The following is a 20596-nucleotide window of genomic DNA, read 5'->3' as shown; positions in this document are numbered from 1 at the left end:
TAGAAAAGTGTTTGATCTGTTCCGGTTTGCCTTTAGCTGCACATTCTGAGTAAAGTTATGCAGCCTTTAGACACCCATTAGAAAACTTGTAATTTGTTAAATGTTTTGGACTTTCCTAGCCTGGCCAACACCAGACTAAAATCACAAGTGATATTTAGTCTGGGGACCACCAATTCATTTTCTCGTAGGAGAGGTGTGGTTTACGATCGTCCATAGTCGTTTATTGGGCGATACGAAAAAAAAAAAAAGTCTATCATGCGTCTGCACGTAGCCATAGCCAATCGTATCATCGTATGAGATGACGTATGACGTACCCGCTGTAAACCTTTGAGCTAAATTATTTAGAACACGGTCTAAAGCTTGATCGAAAAATACCATCGTGTCTGCTGCTGTCATGTTGGATCCGTAAATAAACTTTTTTTTTTTTATCCGTAAATAAACTACAAGCTTCCGTATATCGAATAGTGCGTCATCATCTTGCCGTCCCTCCTCGTTCTGTGATTGGTTCCCAAATCCACGCGAAAATTTCCCCCATGGTCCCCAGGCTGTTGTGCAGTACGAAATAATTAGAGTGCACACAGCAGCATGGCGTTAGCCAGGTTAGGACTTTCCAGCAAGAGTAAAGATTTAGTTCCCAACCTTAAATTACTTTCGGACAACTGTTGTGCATCGTCAGCATATTATTACCAAATAAAATCATTTACTCCAGTTCATTTTACATCTTTTCCTTTCCTTAATCAATAAAAAAAACAACAACAACAAATAGAATGGGGTTTTAATTGTGATTTTATATGTAGCGATTTTTGCGTGTTTAAAGTCAGACATTTGTGTGCAGAGCTGCGTGAGGCCTTCAGGGAGTTCGACAAAGACAAAGACGGTTTCATCAGCTGCAAAGACCTGGGCGAGTGCATGAGGACCATGGGATACATGCCCACAGAGATGGAGCTGATCGAGCTGAGCCAGCAGATCTGTGAGTGCCCAAAGCAATTCTCTTCCTCTTCTGTTTATGCACTATGTTCAATGTTTCCCCAATGTTTCTTTTCCTTCCACTCTTTTCTACTGAAAGGTTACCTTTATTTAGTTTTATTTTATAGTTTTTAGACTATGGGGGGAGACTTCTGTGTCTCCCAGTAAATCAAAAATATATTCTGGTCCTGGTCCCTTTAAATGTTTATAAGTAGGGCTGGGTACCGTTAAACGATACCAGTCTGGTATCGGGGAAAAAAGTAATAAATTTAAGTATCGAAAGGCGGAACCAAAAATATTAATATATCTTCAGATCCAAGTTTTGATGCTGTTCCTTCGTGTGCTACGGTTTCCTCTACCTCCAAAAACATGCTGCTCAGGTTGACCTACAATAGTGGGGCACTCAGTCGCAGCAGCTCAGGACTAACACCTGAACACACTACTTAGTTGTACGCTTGTACAAGGGCAAATAAAGCACTTACTTACTTACAATACACTGGTGAGCCCCATATCGCAGTGGTTAGCGCTTGTGCTTCACAGCTAGAAGACCAGACCACTTAGACCAGCATTCATGAAATTAACCCTAATTAAAATGAATACAATGAAAAATTACACAACGACTTATGTTCTACTGTACACAAAGCCACTTTTTTATAACAGGGAAAACACTTTATAATAACTACACCTTATTTAGCCTTAAAGGTGCATTATGCAACTTTTTATATGGAAAAAAGTTGATAGTTGTGTGTATTTGACCATGTAGTGACCCAGTGGCAGCGCTCTAGCATCAATTATTTTGTAGGTTTTCTGGTGAGAGGGTCCCACAACAGTGAAAACCTAAACAATTGATCCTGGAGCATCATAGAGACCATTGTGATCGAAAGTAAAGGCGCCATGTTAACCACTCATACAGCCGCTGGGTCACAACTAGGCCAAATACACACAAATACCACCTTTTTTATTCCACTTAAAAAGTTGCATAATGCACCTTTAATAAATGATGAGCTCACACTTAATTCATCATGAACAATCATTAGTTAAGTGTGACACGTAATAACTACTTATCAATGAATAAGTGAAGTATGTGAAGAACTATTCATGATAAGTGAGGCAGTCGTTAAGTAGTTATTAAGTGTTAGCCGCACTTCACTAATGAATTGGTCACGATGAATGAAGTGTTAACTCATAATGTATTGTATTAAGGTGTAAATAAGTCTTTCATGAGTTATTCCCCTTAAAGTCTTCGCAACCATTTGATTATCAGTTACCAATAACACCTCAGTAATACTCTTTCCGGCTTCACACAAGCGTGGGTTTCAGTGAAAGAGCTATGGCCATAATATCAGTCAAACCACATGAGCAGAAAATGCATGTCACTCATCCTCATTAAAAACCCGGTGGATTTATCGAGCGATTATGAAATTCCTAATCTATCTAAAACTTTAATCCTAATTATCACATGAGATAATTAGTTCATTGTCTTATGCGATTAACGTCAAATGTCCGTACCTGGCCCACATTAAGCATCAAGGTCAGCTCACCCTAAACAGGACCCATAAGAGTGTGTCTTTGAAAATGTAAAGCTTTCTTCATGGCATTAGAAATAAGAGGCGCTAAAACAAGGATTGCAAATTTCGGGAATTTTCAACGTGGAAGTTTTTTCATGGGACTTTATGGTAATTAATGCGAATAAACCGTAGACTGTATATATAAATGGACGGCTTCTACTCACTCCTCCCTGTTTACCATGACCACGCCCGTGGGGGAAATCATAGCTGATTTACAGACTCCCCCTCCCCAGCTCTGACGAAGCATGTTCCTAAAAAGGGCATAAGGGCGGGATTTTTACTGTAGACTCGGCCCTTGCGTGACGTGTAGCTCTTCGAAAACCAGCCTGGTTCTTAAATTGTGACTAACCCAGCGTCATCACAGGAGGAATATCTAGCCTAGTTGTTGAAAAAATAGAAACCAGGCGTTAAAGTTGTTTTTAACGTGTCTAAACTCCAATGCTTTTCCATGGGGGCCTAGCGGCGATATGGAGGTACTACAGCAATGGCGGAGCAATGGCAACCCCCAGTGTCGTTGTCAAAAAGCCATGGGAATAAACACAGAATTAACACACTGAAGGTTGCTTCTTTACAGACATATATAAACTGAAGCATAAACATTTGATTTGATAGTTATTGTACACTGAAATATCTATCACAGCAGAGATGAAAAGTCTCAAAGAAATCATATTTGCGATGTCTGACACCAGGGTTTGAAGAGGACCGTGTTTGAGGTTGTGGCCGATACAAAGAAGAGCTCAGTTCTTGTTTGTATTCATCTTACATATTTTCATCATTGTAATACAGCTGTGCAGTATTACATTATATTAGATTGTTTTAGAAGTCTATAGTTTATGTCTGTTCTGTTTAATGCAGGCCCTGCCCACTCCTCATACAGTCATGATCAGGGTCTAGGATCAAGAATATTAAGCAGAATGTACATGGCGATATGGTCCTGACACTTGTACGAGACTGTGATGTGACATGTTTTATGATTCAAAAACATAATTAATGGGTAGCTAATAGTTCACCAATTGTTTATTCAACAACAACAAAAAACACAAAAATCCGTTGTAATTTTAGGTCACTCGGAAGACACAATGTAGGTTACTTCTGCTCCCACCTCCAACAGATACTAGGCCATTTGGTGCGGCTAAATACTCACCAGACAAGTTTCAGCTCAGTGATTAAGTGGCACTCGTCCAGGGCAAAGTCATCCTCCTAATTCAGACGGGCCAGACACTGCTGCCCTACATTGAGGTTTTGACACGACCAGTTTACATAATTGTTAAAGGGTTGTATTTGGTTGTAGTTTGGGTCTTTTTTTCTGAATTATTTTGTCATAAATTGAATCAAACCTTAAAATTAGGCATTTTAACATTAGGATTTTTTTTGTGTGTGTGTGAACATCCGACTCAAAGCACAAAGTGAACGTATATGTAGGACAGAGAGTGGATTTTCTTTGTATAGCACTTGTCACAGGCACAAGTCACCCTTAGATCTTCATAAGGGACCATTTATCATATACATTGCTGTGAACCATTATAAAACCATTATGAAACATTATTGTTGTCCTGTAGGTGGCGGCAAAGTGGACTTCGAGGACTTTGTGGAGCTGATGGGTCCCAAGATGTTGGCCGAGACCGCGGACATGATCGGAGTGAAGGAGCTCAGGGATGCTTTCAAAGAGGTATGATAAAAGGTTCTGTTCACAAGTCAGATGTAGGAGAAGAATAAGCTAGACCAGGACTGTCAGCCCACCAGAAGTTAGTGGTGTTGTAGGAAACACCTTCTTCAGACGGCGCGCTGATCGAGGAGCTTTTGCTCACGCTGAAGCTCAGTCTCACTTTACAACAGCAGCTGCAGAGGGAGCGAAAGGAAAAAAGCCCATTGGAATTGGCTTTCTACAAGGAAACACATCACTCACACAATCTGCAGGAGACACAGGACATCAGCAACCAGACCCTGAGAGCGCGCAGAGCAGAGGTCACAGCTCTGCGTGCCCAAAACCAGGGTCTACACCCAGAGAACCGAGACTAGTCTCTATCTCTGAGCGGGACACCAAAGTTCCCTTCCTGCAGCAGGAGAGGGATAATCACAAAGAGAGCCCTCAGATGGCTGTTGAGGCGCTGAAGTCAAATTATGGACAGCTAAAACTAACAGGAACCTTCTAAAGAGGATTAAAGACCTCTTGGATGAAAAATCTGGGACTATCACACGCCTGAAGATAGAGGTGATGGATGCAAAGGTGCAGCAGAAGAACTCCTCCCAGAAGCTTCAACATCAGCTCCATTCGGATGACAGAAAAGCTGACACAGGAGCAACAGAAGAACATAGTGATACAATTAGGTCTGTCAGGTCTGACCGGCTTCCTCCCATGCCAGTTGACCGTTCTGCTCCTCTGTTTATCCGAGTGTCCAAGACAAGCGACCGGAAGTCAGATGACACAACTACAAAGTCGATCATTGACCGCCAGCCTAGAGTCCAGGCACCACGTACCCTTATGGGCACCCTTGTGCCCGAACATGGCATTCATTATGGGTAAACTGTAATGAGCACAGAAGTCCAATAACAAAGCAGCGCTCGGGTTCAGTTCAGGAAGGAACCAGGACAAATTTATGTAGATTGGCTAGATTGTAGCCATGGGCTGATTTCCATGCGGTGTCCCTACTCAAGCTGCGAAAAACGGAGTACCTGGAGGAAACTTACCCAGACACAGGGAGAACCTTCTAGTTGTGAAGCACGTGCGTCAACCACTGCGCCATCCAGGATAACAGTTACTGAAATCTCTTTTCCACATGAACGCAAACAATATACCATTCATCAACACGTCATTCTCTCCTTCTTTCAGTTTGATTCGGATGGCGATGGTCAGATCAGCCTGGGAGAGCTGAGGGAGGCCATGAAGAAGCTGATGGGCGAGCAGCTGCACCACCGTGAGATCGATGAGATTCTGCGAGATGTGGACCTCAACGGAGATGGACAGGTGGACTTTGAAGGTGAGGTGCTTAATGACAGTCTATGGCTACACTGTCTTATTTAGCGTTATTATGATACCAACAACGGCTTTCCAAGTCATCATCTATGGTCTAAACCTAGATGAGCAAGGCTTAATCTGACTAAAACTGAACTTTTCCCAATTTTAAGTTCCCATACGTTTATGTTTTAGAGTGTTTTAGCCCAAAAATGCGATTTTGTGAGTTACTGTAATGTGGCACCATATTTTACAGAGTTTGTGCGGATGATGTCTCGTTGAATCCACTCCGAACCTCGCTGAACCTCACTGGACTTAAGCTGCACTTTTCGACGAGCTTGACTGCACTGTTACTGTTTGTCTGTACAAAGTGTGTCTGTGTCCGTTTTGTTAAACCCTCCTTTTAATATGTTTAGAATGTCAACCTCTTAATAATGGAAGCGGCAGGCAACTCATTGTTAGTAGGAACTTTAGAGAGATGATGCCATAAGTTTAAAGTTACATTTTCATATCAAGACAGAGCAATTCAGATGTATATTGTGAAATCTTTATAGGGCATTTTTTTCTTCAAACCACCTGGTTATTCCAACCATTGGAATAACCAGGTAGAAATTGCAATGCAACATGACATACATAATCTCGCACCTCTTGCCGTTTTTTGTCAATTGATTCTGTTCCTGATACTTTTCCTAAAAACTTTCCTAAACTGCCATCACATTTCTAAAGCTTTACTTGTGAATGGTCTTATTTTTCAGAGAATACATGGAGAATACAAACCAAAACCACGTCTTGTCTTTATGTCTTTTGTCTGTTATTTTATGTTCAGAGATTATTGACCTGGAGGAAGTGTTGGTATGTTTCAGAATGTAGGATGAATTTAGTGCAATATGTTTCTTTTTCTGTCTAAATAAACTTCAGTAATACACATAAAATGGAATTCACTAAGGGCTAACCCTGTGTGATGTAACTATAATTACCAGTAAAATACTACGCCTGATCATATATGTGCATGTGAAATCACTGTATAGATTAATGTAAATAAGCTTTCCTCGTATTGTGTGAACTACAATAACCATAGACCTTTATTTTGTTCAGAATCACTGAAAGTTACGTTCTTTAATTTTAAATTCTTAAATGTATTTATCTATTTTGCTGCAGCTGTTGTTACACAGTGGTATAAATGGTGTAAAAACAGGCCTTAAGACCTGCACATGTAATTTTGTACAGCATAAATTTAAATAAATTTGAAATTGTAAATAATAAATCCATTATGATCAACCTTTGTGCAAATTACATTATCCATCCATCCATTTTCTTCTGCTTTATCCGGGGCCGGGTCGTGGGGGCAGCAGTCTCAGCAGAGATGCCCAAACTTCCCGGTCCACACACACCTCCTCCAGCTGTTCTGGGGGGACCCTTAGGCGACACCAGGCCAGCTCGGAGACATAGTCCCACCAGCGTGTCCTGGGTCTTCCACGAGGCCTTGTCCCACTAGGACATGCCTGGAACACCTCCTGGTCGGGAGGCGACCAGCAGGCATCCGGAACAGATGCCCTAGCCACCTCAGCTGGCTCCTTTTGACGTGAAGGAGCAGCGACTCTACTCCGAGCTCCCCTCGGGTAACTGAGCTCCTCACCAGATCTCGAAGGGTGCGCCCAGCCACCCTGCGAAGGAAACTCATTTCGGCCGCTTGTATTCGCGATCTTGTCCTTTCGGTCATTACCCAAGTCTCATGACCATAGGTGAGGGTGGGAACGTAGATCGATCGGTAAATCGAGAGCTTTGCCCCGACTCCCTCTTCACCACGACAGACCGATACAGCGACCGCATCACCGCAGACGCCGCACCGATCCGTCTGTCGATCTCACGCTCCATCTGTCCCTCACTCGTGAACAAGATCCCGAGATACTTGAACTCCTCCACTTGAGGTAAGGACTCCCCACCGACCTGTAGAGGGGAAGCCACCTTTTTCCGGTGGAGAACCATGGCCTCGGATTTGGAGGTGCTGATCCTCATCCCGGCCGCTACACACTCGGCTGCAAACTGCCCCAGCGCAGCTGAAGGTCCTGGTTCGTTGAAGCCAACAGAACAACATCATCCGCAAACAGCAGAGACGAGATCCTGAGGCTCCCAAACCCGACACCCTCCAGCCCCTGGCTGCGCCTAGAAATTCTGTCCATAAAGGTAATGAACAGAACCGGTGACAAAGGGCAGCCCTGGCGGAGACCAACACGCACCGGGAACAGGTCTGACTTATTGCCGGCAATGCGAACCAAGCTCCTGCTGCGGTCATACAGGGAACGGACAGCCCTTAGCAGAGGGCCCCGGACCCCATACTCCCGGAGCACCCCCCACAGGGCACCACGAGGGACGCGGTCGAACACTTTCTCCAGATCCACAAAACACATGTGGACTGGTTGGGCGAACTCCCACGAACCCTCAAGCACCCGATGAAGGGTATAGAGTTGGTCCAGTGTGCCACGACCAGGACGAAAACCGCATTGTTCCTCCTGGATCCAAGGTTCAACCATCGGCCAGATCCTCTTCTCCAGCACCCTGGAGTAGACCTTACCGGGGAGGCTAAGGAGGAATTACATTATTTCAGGTTTAATCATACTCCATGACTGTGGTTGGAGAGAAACTAGTGCAGGAGGTATCTGGTGTAAAATTGATGCTTGAATTTAGTTCAAGGCAATATATTTGTTTTTTTATCTCAAAACCCACTGGCGCACTTCGACGAAACTAAATGAACGATTGTGACCACGTTTGTCACAACCAATGTGAGAATGTGAACTGAAACGTATGTTTTTATGGTAGTAGTTAGGTATGATGAAATGAAGCGAAATAATTTATTGAACTTAATACAAAGTAAATAAAAGAAATACTATATTTATCATCATGGAACTGTCATTCCATTACAAACCTGCGTGTCCTTGTTTATTCAAGCTGGCGTTGTTGGTATTTTAGTTACTTTTTAGTATATTAGTTTTAATTTCTAGCACCTTAACCACCCGTCTTGCCACACTAACAACATCTTTAGTCTTTTTGCGTGACTGAGGGCACGCTGTGTAAAACAAATCTCTACATGGCTGTATGCAATCAGCTTCAACTTATGCAGAGGAAAACAATTCTGTAAGCTACTTAAAGGTAAGATTAAATGCTTCATAAACGGGGATGTCCAGATATTATTCATCGAGGGGCGCATATTGACATGTCTACAACACGGAGGGCCCCAAATCGGTGGTCAATGCCCTCAAACATTCAACTGTGTGTATTTAAGAGAGGTTTATAAACCATTCCCTGCACTTTAATTTAGGCGTGGAACCATAATGCTTGCTCTGTCTCACAATAAATGTTACTTTTTTGTCGTCTCAATTGTGTGGTATTGTTAAAATCACCATCTCTAACAATGTTTAGCAATAAAATAAAAATTGGTTTGGGGCCGGGGCCGCACTTAGGGCACCCCTGGGCTAATCAATAAAAAAAAGAAGAGTAAGCCCAGTATTTAGGGTTGCCAGTTTGGAAATTAACATAAAGGGACTCTCCTATCAACCCAACCCAATCAAGTCCCAATTAGAGCCAGTGCAGTCTTCCTTCCAGTGATGGAATTTTTAAGGTTCTTAGCTTTCAAAATGAGGAATGGAATATGTTCTCAATATGCAAGAAGTTGAGATGTAGTGGCTCTAAGTTCCCGTTGACATGTAAACTGTGATTTCAGTCCACCAGCACATAGGCCTAGTTAAATGAGATAGTAGACCCTCGTTGGGAATGATTGAGATAAAAATTAAACAGATATTCCGTCCCTGTTTCCAAAGAGATGCAGGTTAGAACTACCAGCAATTATTAAATCTCACCAGGAGAGGGCGCCCGTGCTACACGTGAGCTGCTGCAGAAACACTTTGCATGTGCGCGGTGGCTACTGACGTTCGATCTGATGTAACGGTGAAGAAACCCTGTCTCCCTTTCAGAATGAAGATGTATCATCATTAAAGGCAAGTCATATTCTGGAAGGAGTCTGCATCGATAGTTTTGAAATGTTTCTGCTCCCGGGGCCTGGGCTCATGAATAAAAGACATTTTTAGGCCGTAGCTTTTGGGCAACTTGCAAAAAAACGAGTGTTTGTCAAGTGACGTATTTACACAGCATGGTCAATTATTTATAGGCTAATTTACTTACTTACTTTGCTTGTGGGAATACGCCTGTGGAAAGTACTGCTCAGTGAAGTTTATGAAGAAAATCTGGGGGGAAATATAGTTGATTTGAAAAGACGTTGGACTCGAGCAGGGCCGGCCGTAGAGAATTTGGCTACCGAGGCAAGATTGAATTGGGGTTCAAGTTCACACTCCAAAAAAAGGAAAACAAAAAATAAAAAAGAGATTTTTTTTTTTTTATTTAATTATCTAATTTTTTTTTCTTGCCCTAGCCGACTGCTTGGGTCGCCTATGCCTAGGCCTCCTGTACATTCGCCAATGTACAGGAGGCCTATGGTCACTGTGACAAGAATGTGTATCTCCTGTTATGTCACATCCTGTGCCCATATATGTCTTATAAAAGTAAAATTCTAAACTAGATTTTTTTTTGTGTGTGTGCAAAATCTTATATTGTATTGTACTGTATTGTAATTATTTTAAGTATGTTCTGTTGGAATATGTAACTTAGTTTGTCAGCAAATACCAGTGCTTGTTTCCCATGCATATGTATGTACTGTAAACCAAGACTGCGTTGTTTCTTTTCATTTTGCTTATTTGTAGAAACATAGAACAAAGGGAAAATAAACCCATTAATGTGTCCAAATAGGGCCTTTGTGACAAATTTCACCACAGACCAATAAAAGTGCACTCAAACTGGAAAGCAGGTAAAGCATTTGGTCCCAGTTAGTTCAGTGAGTGCAAGGGAATACCCACAGTGATGAGGTAATGCTCTAGTGGCAGGATATACCTTCCTTTTGTGGTCCCTGCGCTTCTTGTCCACGTGATGTTTGTACTGGAGCGTCCACTATCGCGCCCACGCGCCCAGGAGGGGGTCAGATCAGAGTAGTTTGTGTAGGAAGTACCTTCACTGGCCAAGCATCACAATATTAAACGTGACTGCTGCAAGAAGTCTCTGCTGCTGACTTGAGCCTGTGCACAGATTACAGGTTTATACATGGTTTTGGTTTGGACACTCTGCTTATCTGAAAGCATTGGTCATTATGGAGGAGGCTGCAGGCCGTCCAGTGTCATCATCAGATGACTCTAGTGTCACAGATTCTATCACCCTAACACATGAAAATGACTGTATCCCTTGTTCTAAATGTGCTTAACCATATATCAATTGCACTTTGAGTTTAAATAGATATGACACAGATTAAAACACAATCTAATTGAGTATTGCAATAAAATAACAAATCCTAATACCTGTACTGATGATAAATATTAAGGCTATTATCATCGATCACTGCCCTCTTAAAGCATAGCCTGATCTATTGTTGAGGCTGATGCTCTGAAAAATGAGATAAACAAGCATTTGAGTCTCCTGAATCTGGGCTGTTTGCCTGTATTACAAGTTTCTGATGAGGCCAGTCTTGACAGAGTTGGTCATAACTTCCGATTATTTTCATTGACAAAGTAATAAAGATTCAAATATTGTCGACTGGACTGGGTCGATTTTGTTGAGGACATTTTGCTTTCTTCAAAAACTTTTGCCCCAGGCCAGAACTAAGACTATTGTAATTGAGTCATTTTTAAATGGAGTTAAACTACTGTTTTACTGTAGTGTGACTTCCGATAGATAGATAGATAGATAGATAGATAGATAGATAGATAGATAGATAGATAGATAGATAGATAGATAGATAGATAGATAGATAGATAGATAGATAGATAGATAGATAGATAGATAGATAGATAGATAGATAGATAGATAGATAGATAGATCTAGGCATCTAGCTTATGTTTTTAACCTTTTCTCTTGAAGATGGATACAGTAATTTCAGGCGGTTCTCCCCGTGACGGTGACGTCCCCTACCACTAAAAACATGTACAACAGGCCAGGTTGAGTGAGAGTGTAAACAAATAAATAGATATTGGCAAATTAAAACACACATAGAATGTTGTATGGATATTATTTATTTAAAGATACATCAACACGAAAATCACTTTTCTTTATACAGAGATCATGGATCATCATTTTCTAACTGCTCGTCATTTTGCGATGCTAACTATTCTAATTCATGCTAACAGGTAATCATTGCTGGATGATTGTTTGTGTTTTACATCTCGCAGATCCAGTACTGCTCAATCTTGCAGCTCTCGTCGTTCCACTCGCCGTGTCCCGTTTTGCGGTGCCAGAACTCAACACAGTCCTGGTTACGACCGTCGTAGCTGTTGGGCTGGCCACTTCCCCAAAACCTGCACCAAAGTCACTCAAGTCAGGTTATTTCTTTCTTTATTTTTTATGAGTATGTTATAGTATAGTCTTTACCCTAAGGCACAAACCAACCTGTGTGCATCAAATAAAAAACACGGCACTTTTCACTTCTATTCAATCAAATCAGCTCTTTCTTCATCAGAATTATATATAAAAAGCCTTGATTTTAAGGGTCTAGTTAATTTATATGTATGACTACATTGTGAATACAATAATTAGCCCTAATTACTGTAATGGCAATAATGGCTTACACTTGTATTGCACTTTACAAGCCTGTATTACCAAGGTTCTCAAAGTGCTACACTGTATTCATTATTCATTCACGCCATATGTGGTGGTGGTAAGTGACTGTTGTAGCCACAGCTGCCCTGGGGTACACTGACAGACAGTTGCCAGTCTGACCACCACCCAGCCACTCACTCACAATCTACATTCATTCAGGCCTATTGTACTTGTTTTTAGTGGTAGGGGAAACGGGAGTACCCAGAGGAAACCTACACAGACACGGGGAGAACATGCAAACTCCACACAGAAAGGCCCGTCCAGGTGGGAATCGAACCCAGGACTTTCTAGCTGTGAAGCACGAGCGCTAACTGCTGTGACGCCAAATTAATCATATATTACTATATATCCTTGAACTAAAACTAGAAATCATAATCATGTTCTCATGCTTCAAATAAAAACTACTCATTGGTGACTGTGTGTGTCGGTTGTGCTTACGTTGCATTAGGGTTTAGCGGTGTCCCGTCCACCCAATGAAAGCGTCCCTCTGCCCTGTCATCGGTCAGTCCGATCCACACCTCCTTATCACTGGAGTACAGCCCATTGATGAAATTCTTAACACAGAAACAAGATTAGATTCAGTATATCAATCCTCCTTCATGTTAATCTCGGAAATAGAAGATAAACTGACCATTTCCTCCTGCGAAGTTATTACGGCCAGGTCGGCTCCTTTGCCCTTACAGTTGTCCCTGCTGTTTTTCCAGTTCTTCTTCGTTGACGAAGTGTAGTAGCAGCTCATCATGTATGACCGCCAGCCAGTTGGACATCTCTTGGCTGAAATTAAGACATCCATAAGAACACATTTACATACATATTTGGTTCATACTTAGCTGCCCATTCACCTGCGATTGTTACGTTGAGTCTGGTGACCTCCAGTTGCAGCTGATCCCTCTCTGCCGTCAGGTTCCCATTCTTCTCCACCAGCGAGTCCCTCTCCGCCCGAGCCGACCCACAACTCCTCTCCAGCTCCTGCTTTTCTCTCAGCAGATTATTATACGACGAGTTCATCTGCTCCGTGCCCTTGACCAGCAGATCGTACATCAGTTGGAGCGCGTCCTTTGCCGTTGTGGCGTCCGCGTGGCCGGCCTGCGCTTGGTCCTTGTCGTTGGTGGTGACGTGAAGCTGTTTCTCCAGAGTCTCTACCTCCATCATCAGGTTGCTGTAGCTCAACTGGAGCTGGTCTTTGAATCTGGTGACATTGTTAAAACTGTTTTGTAAGTTGTTCCTCTCGGCGGTCAGGGCTTTGTGGCTTTCCTCCAGGGTGGTTTTGAGCTGGACGGCTTGCCTGAGTTCGACCTCGTACATGTCCCTGGCCGTCAAAATGACCGTGTAATCGCTTTGTAGCTTGTTCGCCGTAGCATTCAGCTGCTGGAGCTCTTTGGTTAGGGCTGCTTTGGTGGCCTTCAAGGCGCTCTCACTCTCTCTCGCTTTGTTCATCTCTTCGGCCAGTGTGTTGTAAGCATTCTGAACTTGGTCCTTTCTCCTGGTCAGTTGGTCCACTTTTTGCTCCAACACTCTTTGTCGCTCCTCTACTTTGCCTTTCTCTTTTTGAACCTTTGCCAGAGACTTCTGTAGGCCGTCCTTGTCTGCATTGACACTCTGCAGTTTATTTGTACTTTCCTCCTGTACTCGGCGATCTTTGAAAACAGTTACAAACAAGTTAAAAATGTGTCTGCTCCCCTTATCACACAAAACTTGGAGATTCTAAACATACTATTCTATTAACATGCAGTATATCAATATGTCTCAGTATTTTTCTGGAGGGAAATCAGACAACTAGTATTTGAGCCATAGACGTTATGGATTAGTTGTAGCCATTGCTTTGAAAAATTGGTAACTAAAAAATGTTCAGCTTGATGTTTACTTAAAGCAGAACTATAACTCAAGCCCCTAGAGGCCATAAGTGCCATTGCTTGTGTCATAGGATGTTGCGTTTTTTTACTCATTAATCATCCGTGAGAGTAAATACTACACTAACAAAGGGAGAGAGGGATATTGTACATCCAATTACTCAATGGATATTATTTTTTTCACTCAAAATTGGCTTTAAATACTGTTTAAGTGGCGCTAGCCTGCAGTTAGCTTTGCCCGTTAGCCTGTTAGCTTCTTCTTCGTGATTCCATTAGTGTATTGGTGCCTCCGACCCGGTGCAAGGAAGTTGAAAGAGAGACACCAGGGGACAATGAAAGACCCCCCAATTATCCCATTGATACTTGTATTACCCCCTGAGGGACTACGGAGAGGATTTATTAAGGTAAACAAGTTACTTAGTACTGCTTTAAAAGTTACAAATGTACAGTTTTTTAAAGTGCTCGATCGACAGAGTTGGTATGGTACCGGGCTGGATTCTGTTAAACGAAACCAGTTTGGTTTGGGAAAAAAAGTTTAGGTTCTATTGGTATCGCAAAATGAAAGTATCAAAAGCAAAAACCGAGTGACTTGGTTGTTTCAGCTCAAATAAAAAAAAAAATAATTAAAAATTCCCCCATTTTTGCCCTTTGTGTTGCTCAATGTTTGTACCATTTTTTTTATTGACAGATTTCTTTCTTATTTTTGCCCCATTTTTTTCCCTGTTTCCCCTTTTCTTTTTCCCTTTTTCTTGCTCATTTTAATTATAGTTTCTGTATTCATCCAGTTTTTCCTCATTTTTAACCCAATTTATTCCACATTTTTTTCCTTTTTTTTTTCAATGTTTGCCGAATTTTCCCAATTTATTTATTATTTTTTTACAAATTGTTTTCTTATTTTTGACCCAATTTTTTTATTTTTATTTTCAATTTGTTTCCCTCATTTTTGCTTATTTTTATATGTAATATTTCCCCTATTTTTTTGTTCCATTTCCTCCCAAATTATTCCCCATTTTTCACACATTTCTTGACATTGGAGATAAATCGTTCAGGTATCTGTATCAAAAACCAAGCATCATTATAGTACTGGTATTGGAAAAAGAAAAACCCAGCTCTAATGGTATGGTACACGTTGGTTTTCTCTTGTGTTGACCTTTCCAGCCTTACCTTTTGTGTAAAACGACAAATTCAATGACACTCAATACTTACAGCTGACCGATTGACCGATGAGTCCAGCCACGAGGAGAACACAGAAGACTCCGAGGCAGAGAGTGGCCACTCGAAAAGGGTTTTGTTTAAAGGTGTAAACTAATAAAAAGACAGAGATATGAGTGAGCCATCTGGATGCTGCATGAATGCCTATTGTTCATAAGAGTGAGCACACACTGTGATTATCAAAAAGCTTTGGCCATGCACCATTTGAGGAAATAATCCTAACCCTAAGGTGTCACTTAAAAGGCAGGGGTTGTTCTTAGAAAATATGGTCATTAAGCCTGCCCTCGGTCACGTAAACAGAGCACAGACAGCGTTAGAATTTAGCCTCTCCTCTTCTCATTTATGGATCCAAACGGAGGTCAAGGCAGTAGCAACCAAACTCTTCCTCTTTGTACTCAATCCAAGTGCAGTCACACAAAATTAAACATGTCCATTTTGTAAGCGGCTATAAAGGGGGGCAAGGGCAAGGCCTAGCAATATTACTAGGCCTTGCAATATAGGTCCCCTTTTACACGCTTAGAAAATGGACATGTTTAATTTTGTGTGACTACACTATTGCAAGGCCTAGTAATATTACTACACCTATACTACTATATTGCAAGGCGTAGTAATATTGCTACGCCTTGCAATATAGTCCCCCTTTTTATCCGCTTAGAAAATCGACATGTTTTTTTGTGTGGCTATACTTGGATGCGTACAGGCTCATGTAACCATGTTTAAATAGGAAAATGTGGAAGAGTTTGGTTGCTACTACCTTGACCTCCGTTTGGATCCATAGATGAGAAGAGGAGAGGCTAAATGCTAACGCCGTCTGTGCTCTGTTTACGTGACTGAGCGCACACGTAAAGACCAGTCAACAAGATATCAGCTCGCCTCAGCTAAAGTAAGAACATATCACAGTATTTCAAAATGGTGGCCTATTCCTTTAAAGCAGGGGTGTCGAACATATGGCCCGCGGGCCTGATCCTGCCCACAAGATGATTTAATCTGGCCCCTGCCCTGTAGAGCATAAATTCCTGAGTATGTAAAAAAGAAAGTAAGTCTCTACCCCATTCCTGCGCGGCGAATGATTTTTTTAAAAAGAATAACCAGAATGCTCATTCTAGCCACTAGGGGGCATTAAATTAAAAAAAAGGAAAGAGTTCCACACGTGTCCAGCAGAGGGCACTGACATAATAAGCTCAGGATATGAATAACACATAATATAGCCACGTAATAAATGGACAGTCTGCCCCAGGGTGGCTGTGGCTTCAATAACAGCTTACTACCAACGAGTGTGGAGTGAATGAATAATGACTACTATGTAGTACGTTGAGGAACTTGTGACACAGGCTTGTAAAGTGCAATACAAGTGTAAGCCGTTGTTTTTAATGAAGCTACAGTCAAGTTGGGGCTTTGACCAAATCACAGCTGATTATTTCATTAATTGGAAACATTTTCTCTATTATATGCGGTTCGCGACCCGCTGTGGGAGCTGAATTTTGGCCGGTGACCCAAAATGAGTTTGACACCCCTGCTTTAAAGCCACTATACCTGATTTTTTTTGTCTAGTAGTGGAACAAATGTTGTATTTTGTATATTTAGTATATCGTAAACTCAGATATCCTTGGGGAAAAACATTTCTGTGACAATGATCCCAAAAAGTGACCCTTTCTTGTTGTGAAATGTGCAAATAAACTCGTCCCTATGAAGAATCGAGATATTACAAATGTGTTAGAATGAGTTTGGACCAACACTAGTAAGTTGGTGGCTTCCTTTTTCATTGTTTGTAATAATAAAAAAAATCAGGTGTAGCGACTTTAAAAGGTTATTTAAAATGTGCCGCAAACCCATAGACTCCTCTCACCAGCAGAAGCAGCAGCAGCCCAATACCACAATCTTAAAACCTCTAAACCACATTGTACTCTTTATGTATTTATTTATCGAGTAAAGTGTTTACCTGAGAAGCGTAGTTTTTCGGCGTCCATCAGAAGCGACTTGTAAGCGTTTTTACTGTCGTCGATTTCCATGTTGGCTTCAGAGTTGCTGTACTCTACGCTCATGTTTGCTCCTCACCGAGGTCTTATCTGCCTCTGAAAATGATGACCGAGGTTTCACGAGCAAAACGTATTTCACTTCCCACTTTTTTTTTTTTTTGGTTCCTCTTTTTGACTCCGAAGACTGACATAGGCCTTGTCAAGAAATAGTATTCCCACAAAGATAACTGTCGAATAACTATAAACTGTTAAACTTTTTTACACACTTACCTGTTTTAGTGCAACTTAAGAAACTGACATTGATTTCTCTTGTCCTCATTTCCACTGAAACGACCTTAAAATATGCCTTAGCCTGTGGATTTTAGTGTGTACAAAGGCTGCATTTTAGGTGAAGAGGCAGTGTGGACATGCACGGGAATAACCCTGCCGTAAGGGTTTTCTTTGCTTTGTTATTTAATACTTCAGCTCAGATATAATTGTTGTCTCAAATTTGTATATCAATCTCATTTTTATACACATTTCTTTATTAAAACGAAAACGCTAAACTTTTTTTTTTTTTTTTTTCTAGCCGTGCAGTCATTCTTTAACGGTTTTCTTATGAATCTTGAACAAAATATGATGACAAGCTTTAACAGGAAGCATTTATTATGAGTCGGGAGTATTTCACAAGAATAACTGAACGGGAACTCAGGAAGAAAAGATTTCAAAACATGAAAATTTGCTGAATGGTCCATTTTCATATCACTTTAGTCAGGTCTTCTCAAACACCAAGTACCATAGAACACTACAACTACACTGTAAACAATTTTCCTGTAAAATAACAGTAAAGAGCTGGCAGCAGGGTTGCCAGCTCTTTACTGATAATTTTACGGTATTGGAACGTACATTGACTTTCCGTTAGTAGTCTGTAAACAACAAAAACGGTATATTTCTTTATTACTACAATTTACAGTAAAGAGCTGGCAGCCAGGACGCCAGCAGTATACCGTTATTTTGCGGTATTCATAGGTTAAAATTACTTTACAGTAGTATTCTGTAAATCACAGATAGATCACAGTCTAATCAAGCAAAATAAGCAATAAAAACATCAATAAAAAGTAGAAACCTTTATTTCAAAGAACAATGTTGAGTTTTTAACAATAGTGCTACTTTAAAAACTCTTAAATAGTCAACTTAAAAGATTTACATTTAAGATTTATATAGTGTAATCTGCAAGGTATTCTCTGCTGTACACGAAGATATGCATTCATAATTACATTTTGAACATTAAACAAACCTAAGGCAAGACGCTATATGTGAATAGGAAAAAAAAAATAGCTGAACATTACTGACATAAATATGAGGAAAAAATGCTTGGAAGTTTTCTGTTATTTTATATTTTATTCATAAAATGGCCACAACTGTCTTTATTTTCAGCGACAAGATCTTGTTTTGGGGGTTCAAAACTCAATAAATAAGACTGAAATTTAGATATTAAAAAATCCCTCTGAAAAAATTAAAATATTCAAAGTAATATGTAGCATCATCATGAGCCCCTTGCGCAGGACACATTACTTACAATTACCTCAAGCTCCCTCTCGGACAAGACATCATAAAATAAGCATCTTGCAGGGTAAATTTTGTAATTTTTATACAGACATGAAGATGTTAAGGGAGAAAACAAGCAAAATATTTCCACATTAACCGCTGCATGAAAAATCAATACCTGCCGTGTCTCGCCTTAAGAACAGCAAACAGCACAAAATGTTCAACATGTGCATCAAGACTACTTTGAAACTATGGTAGTAGACTGGAACATTTTGACTCTACGCATCAATAATATGCAACAATAAGAACACGCATAGATGAAACTGTAAGGTGTGCCACTGCAAGCTAGACTTAAAATGTCCTGTGAGGTACTGGCATGTGTTTTACTTCTGAAAAATAGTCCAGTGAGGTAGACTTGTACTTTCATGTCTTCTTGTTCACTCACTTTGGTAGCCGCTGTTCCTTTCTGCAGCGTTATTCCAGTGGTTCCACTGTCAAACAACAACAATCATAATCATTACAATAAATAAACTATTCAATCAGCAATGCTCAGTGTACACTCCAAACTAATTTAATTGTCCAAAGAAGATGTTTCACCTCTGAATGAATTCCAGCGTGCAGGCTGCCTCTTCCTGATACTGCAGGTTGAATATATAGTAGATTGCGAACACAGCAGCAAGTCCAGTTGCAAATGTTGGTGTGATGCCCTCACAGATTACACGGGCCTCCATGGTGATCATCCAACCTCTAAATGTAACTTGTCCTGTTGCACATGAAACTTCAAGTCATAGCAACAAGGGAATGTATGTTACCTGACAATGAATGGCCAATATGACAAATTATGTGTCTATCAATTAATCTAAATGAAATATATACTTTACCTGGCAGTAATAGATGAGGACTTGGAGGAAGACTGAGAGCTGTCTCAACGTCAAATGCAGTGGCGAACACCTGCAGAGTAAAATACATTACAATGTTAGCATTTTTAAATAAAAAATATGAAAAGGTCAAAATTAGTCAACAGATTTGGCATGCAAAATTGAAAGTGCAACCAGTCTATTTTTAAGGCAAAGTAGGGCTAACTGCACGTTTGTTTTGTCTGTGAGTGTGACACTTAAACGTTGAAAACTTTTGAAAAGTCCAACTGCAATCTGGTAAAACCATAGACTGTAGAAAATAAAACACACTTACAAGTCAGGCATACTTTTATGCATTCTCATGTGCCTAACTATGGTTGCACAGTTATAACAACAGATCTGACAGAGGAACATTTTGTTACTGCCTGGTGGTAGGTGCATTTCATGCAGAGACATCAAATTTTGACATGACTTCAGTATTTAAGTACTGATACTAGGGTAAGCAAAGTACCCTGGTAAAAGTGCTGAGTCAAAAGTACCTCGTCAACAAGTGCTGTTCCTCCGATGCACAGGCTAATGTTAGCATTAAACAAAAAATATGAAAATCCAATCCTAATTTAAATCCAAGCCTCACTGATATGGCATATTTAAATCACTAGAAAGCAAACTCCTGACCACCAGTTTCATATCAAACATTAATATGAATAAGAGTTTAATTACCATTTAATTTGTAGATGCAAGACCCACTGGATGTTGTTGAAGAACACACGATGATGTGTAGCACATGGCATACAAAGTCCACCTGGAAATTCTGATCCCAATGATGGTTCATGAATGATGATCCCTCCAGATGTTGATGGCAAATTATTTCTGTGTTGTACCTATATTTTTGACCAAAAGCAGTAGGCTAGCCTCAGTTAAAACGACGTCTGGCTTCTGTTCTGACCATGCTCCAAATACCCACGTCAGCACGCATTTTTTCAAAAAATACTGTAGT

The 20596-nt window shown here is 40.8% G+C and overlaps 2 protein-coding genes across 4 annotated transcripts in view; one reads left to right on the top strand and one right to left on the bottom strand.

Moving 5' to 3' along the window:
• cabp2a (calcium binding protein 2a) overlaps positions 1 to 5997 on the top strand; it is a gene marked incomplete at its 5' end in the record, with an annotated part of 64967 nt that extends 58970 nt beyond the window's left edge. For all 3 annotated transcript variants that reach the window (XM_079553496.1, XM_079553495.1, XM_079553497.1), the window contains 4 exons: positions 836 to 970; positions 4094 to 4203; positions 5365 to 5512; positions 5744 to 5997. In XM_079553496.1, coding sequence (XP_079409622.1) covers positions 836 to 970; positions 4094 to 4203; positions 5365 to 5512; positions 5744 to 5769 — 419 coding nt within the window. In that variant the 3' untranslated portion in view covers positions 5770 to 5997. The remainder of the gene's footprint in view (positions 1 to 835; positions 971 to 4093; positions 4204 to 5364; positions 5513 to 5743) is intronic.
• A 5599-nt stretch (positions 5998 to 11596) lies between these two features.
• On the bottom strand, positions 11597 to 17308 carry LOC306960857 (uncharacterized protein). Its single transcript, XM_079553445.1, has 6 exons — positions 17179 to 17308; positions 15234 to 15332; positions 13020 to 13814; positions 12809 to 12951; positions 12616 to 12731; positions 11597 to 11876 (listed from the first exon to the last, which is right to left on the bottom strand). Exons 1-6 carry the CDS (start codon positions 17279 to 17281, stop codon positions 11738 to 11740), a joined length of 1395 nt encoding a protein of 464 aa, XP_079409571.1. The 5' UTR covers positions 17282 to 17308; the 3' UTR covers positions 11597 to 11737.
• Positions 17309 to 20596: the final 3288 nt, after the last annotated feature.

The sequence above is a fragment of the Gobius niger genome (genome assembly GCF_951799975.1).
Source record: "Gobius niger genome assembly, chromosome: 3".
Classification (NCBI taxonomy): domain Eukaryota; kingdom Metazoa; phylum Chordata; class Actinopteri; order Gobiiformes; family Gobiidae; genus Gobius; species Gobius niger.
Note: the sequence above shows the minus strand (reverse complement) of the source record. Positions and strands in the feature narration are given on the sequence as shown.

Coding starts and splice junctions, on each gene's coding strand:
- LOC306960857 (XM_079553445.1), bottom strand. CDS start 17,281: ATGAGCGTAGAGTACAGCAACTCTGAAGCCAACATGGAAATCGACGAC. Junction 15,333..17,178: donor CGAAAAACTACGCTTCTCAG/GTAAACACTTTA, acceptor TCTTTTTATTAG/TTTACACCTTTAAACAAAAC. Junction 12,732..12,808: donor TAACTTCGCAGGAGGAAATG/GTCAGTTTATCT, acceptor TTCTGTGTTAAG/AATTTCATCAATGGGCTGTA.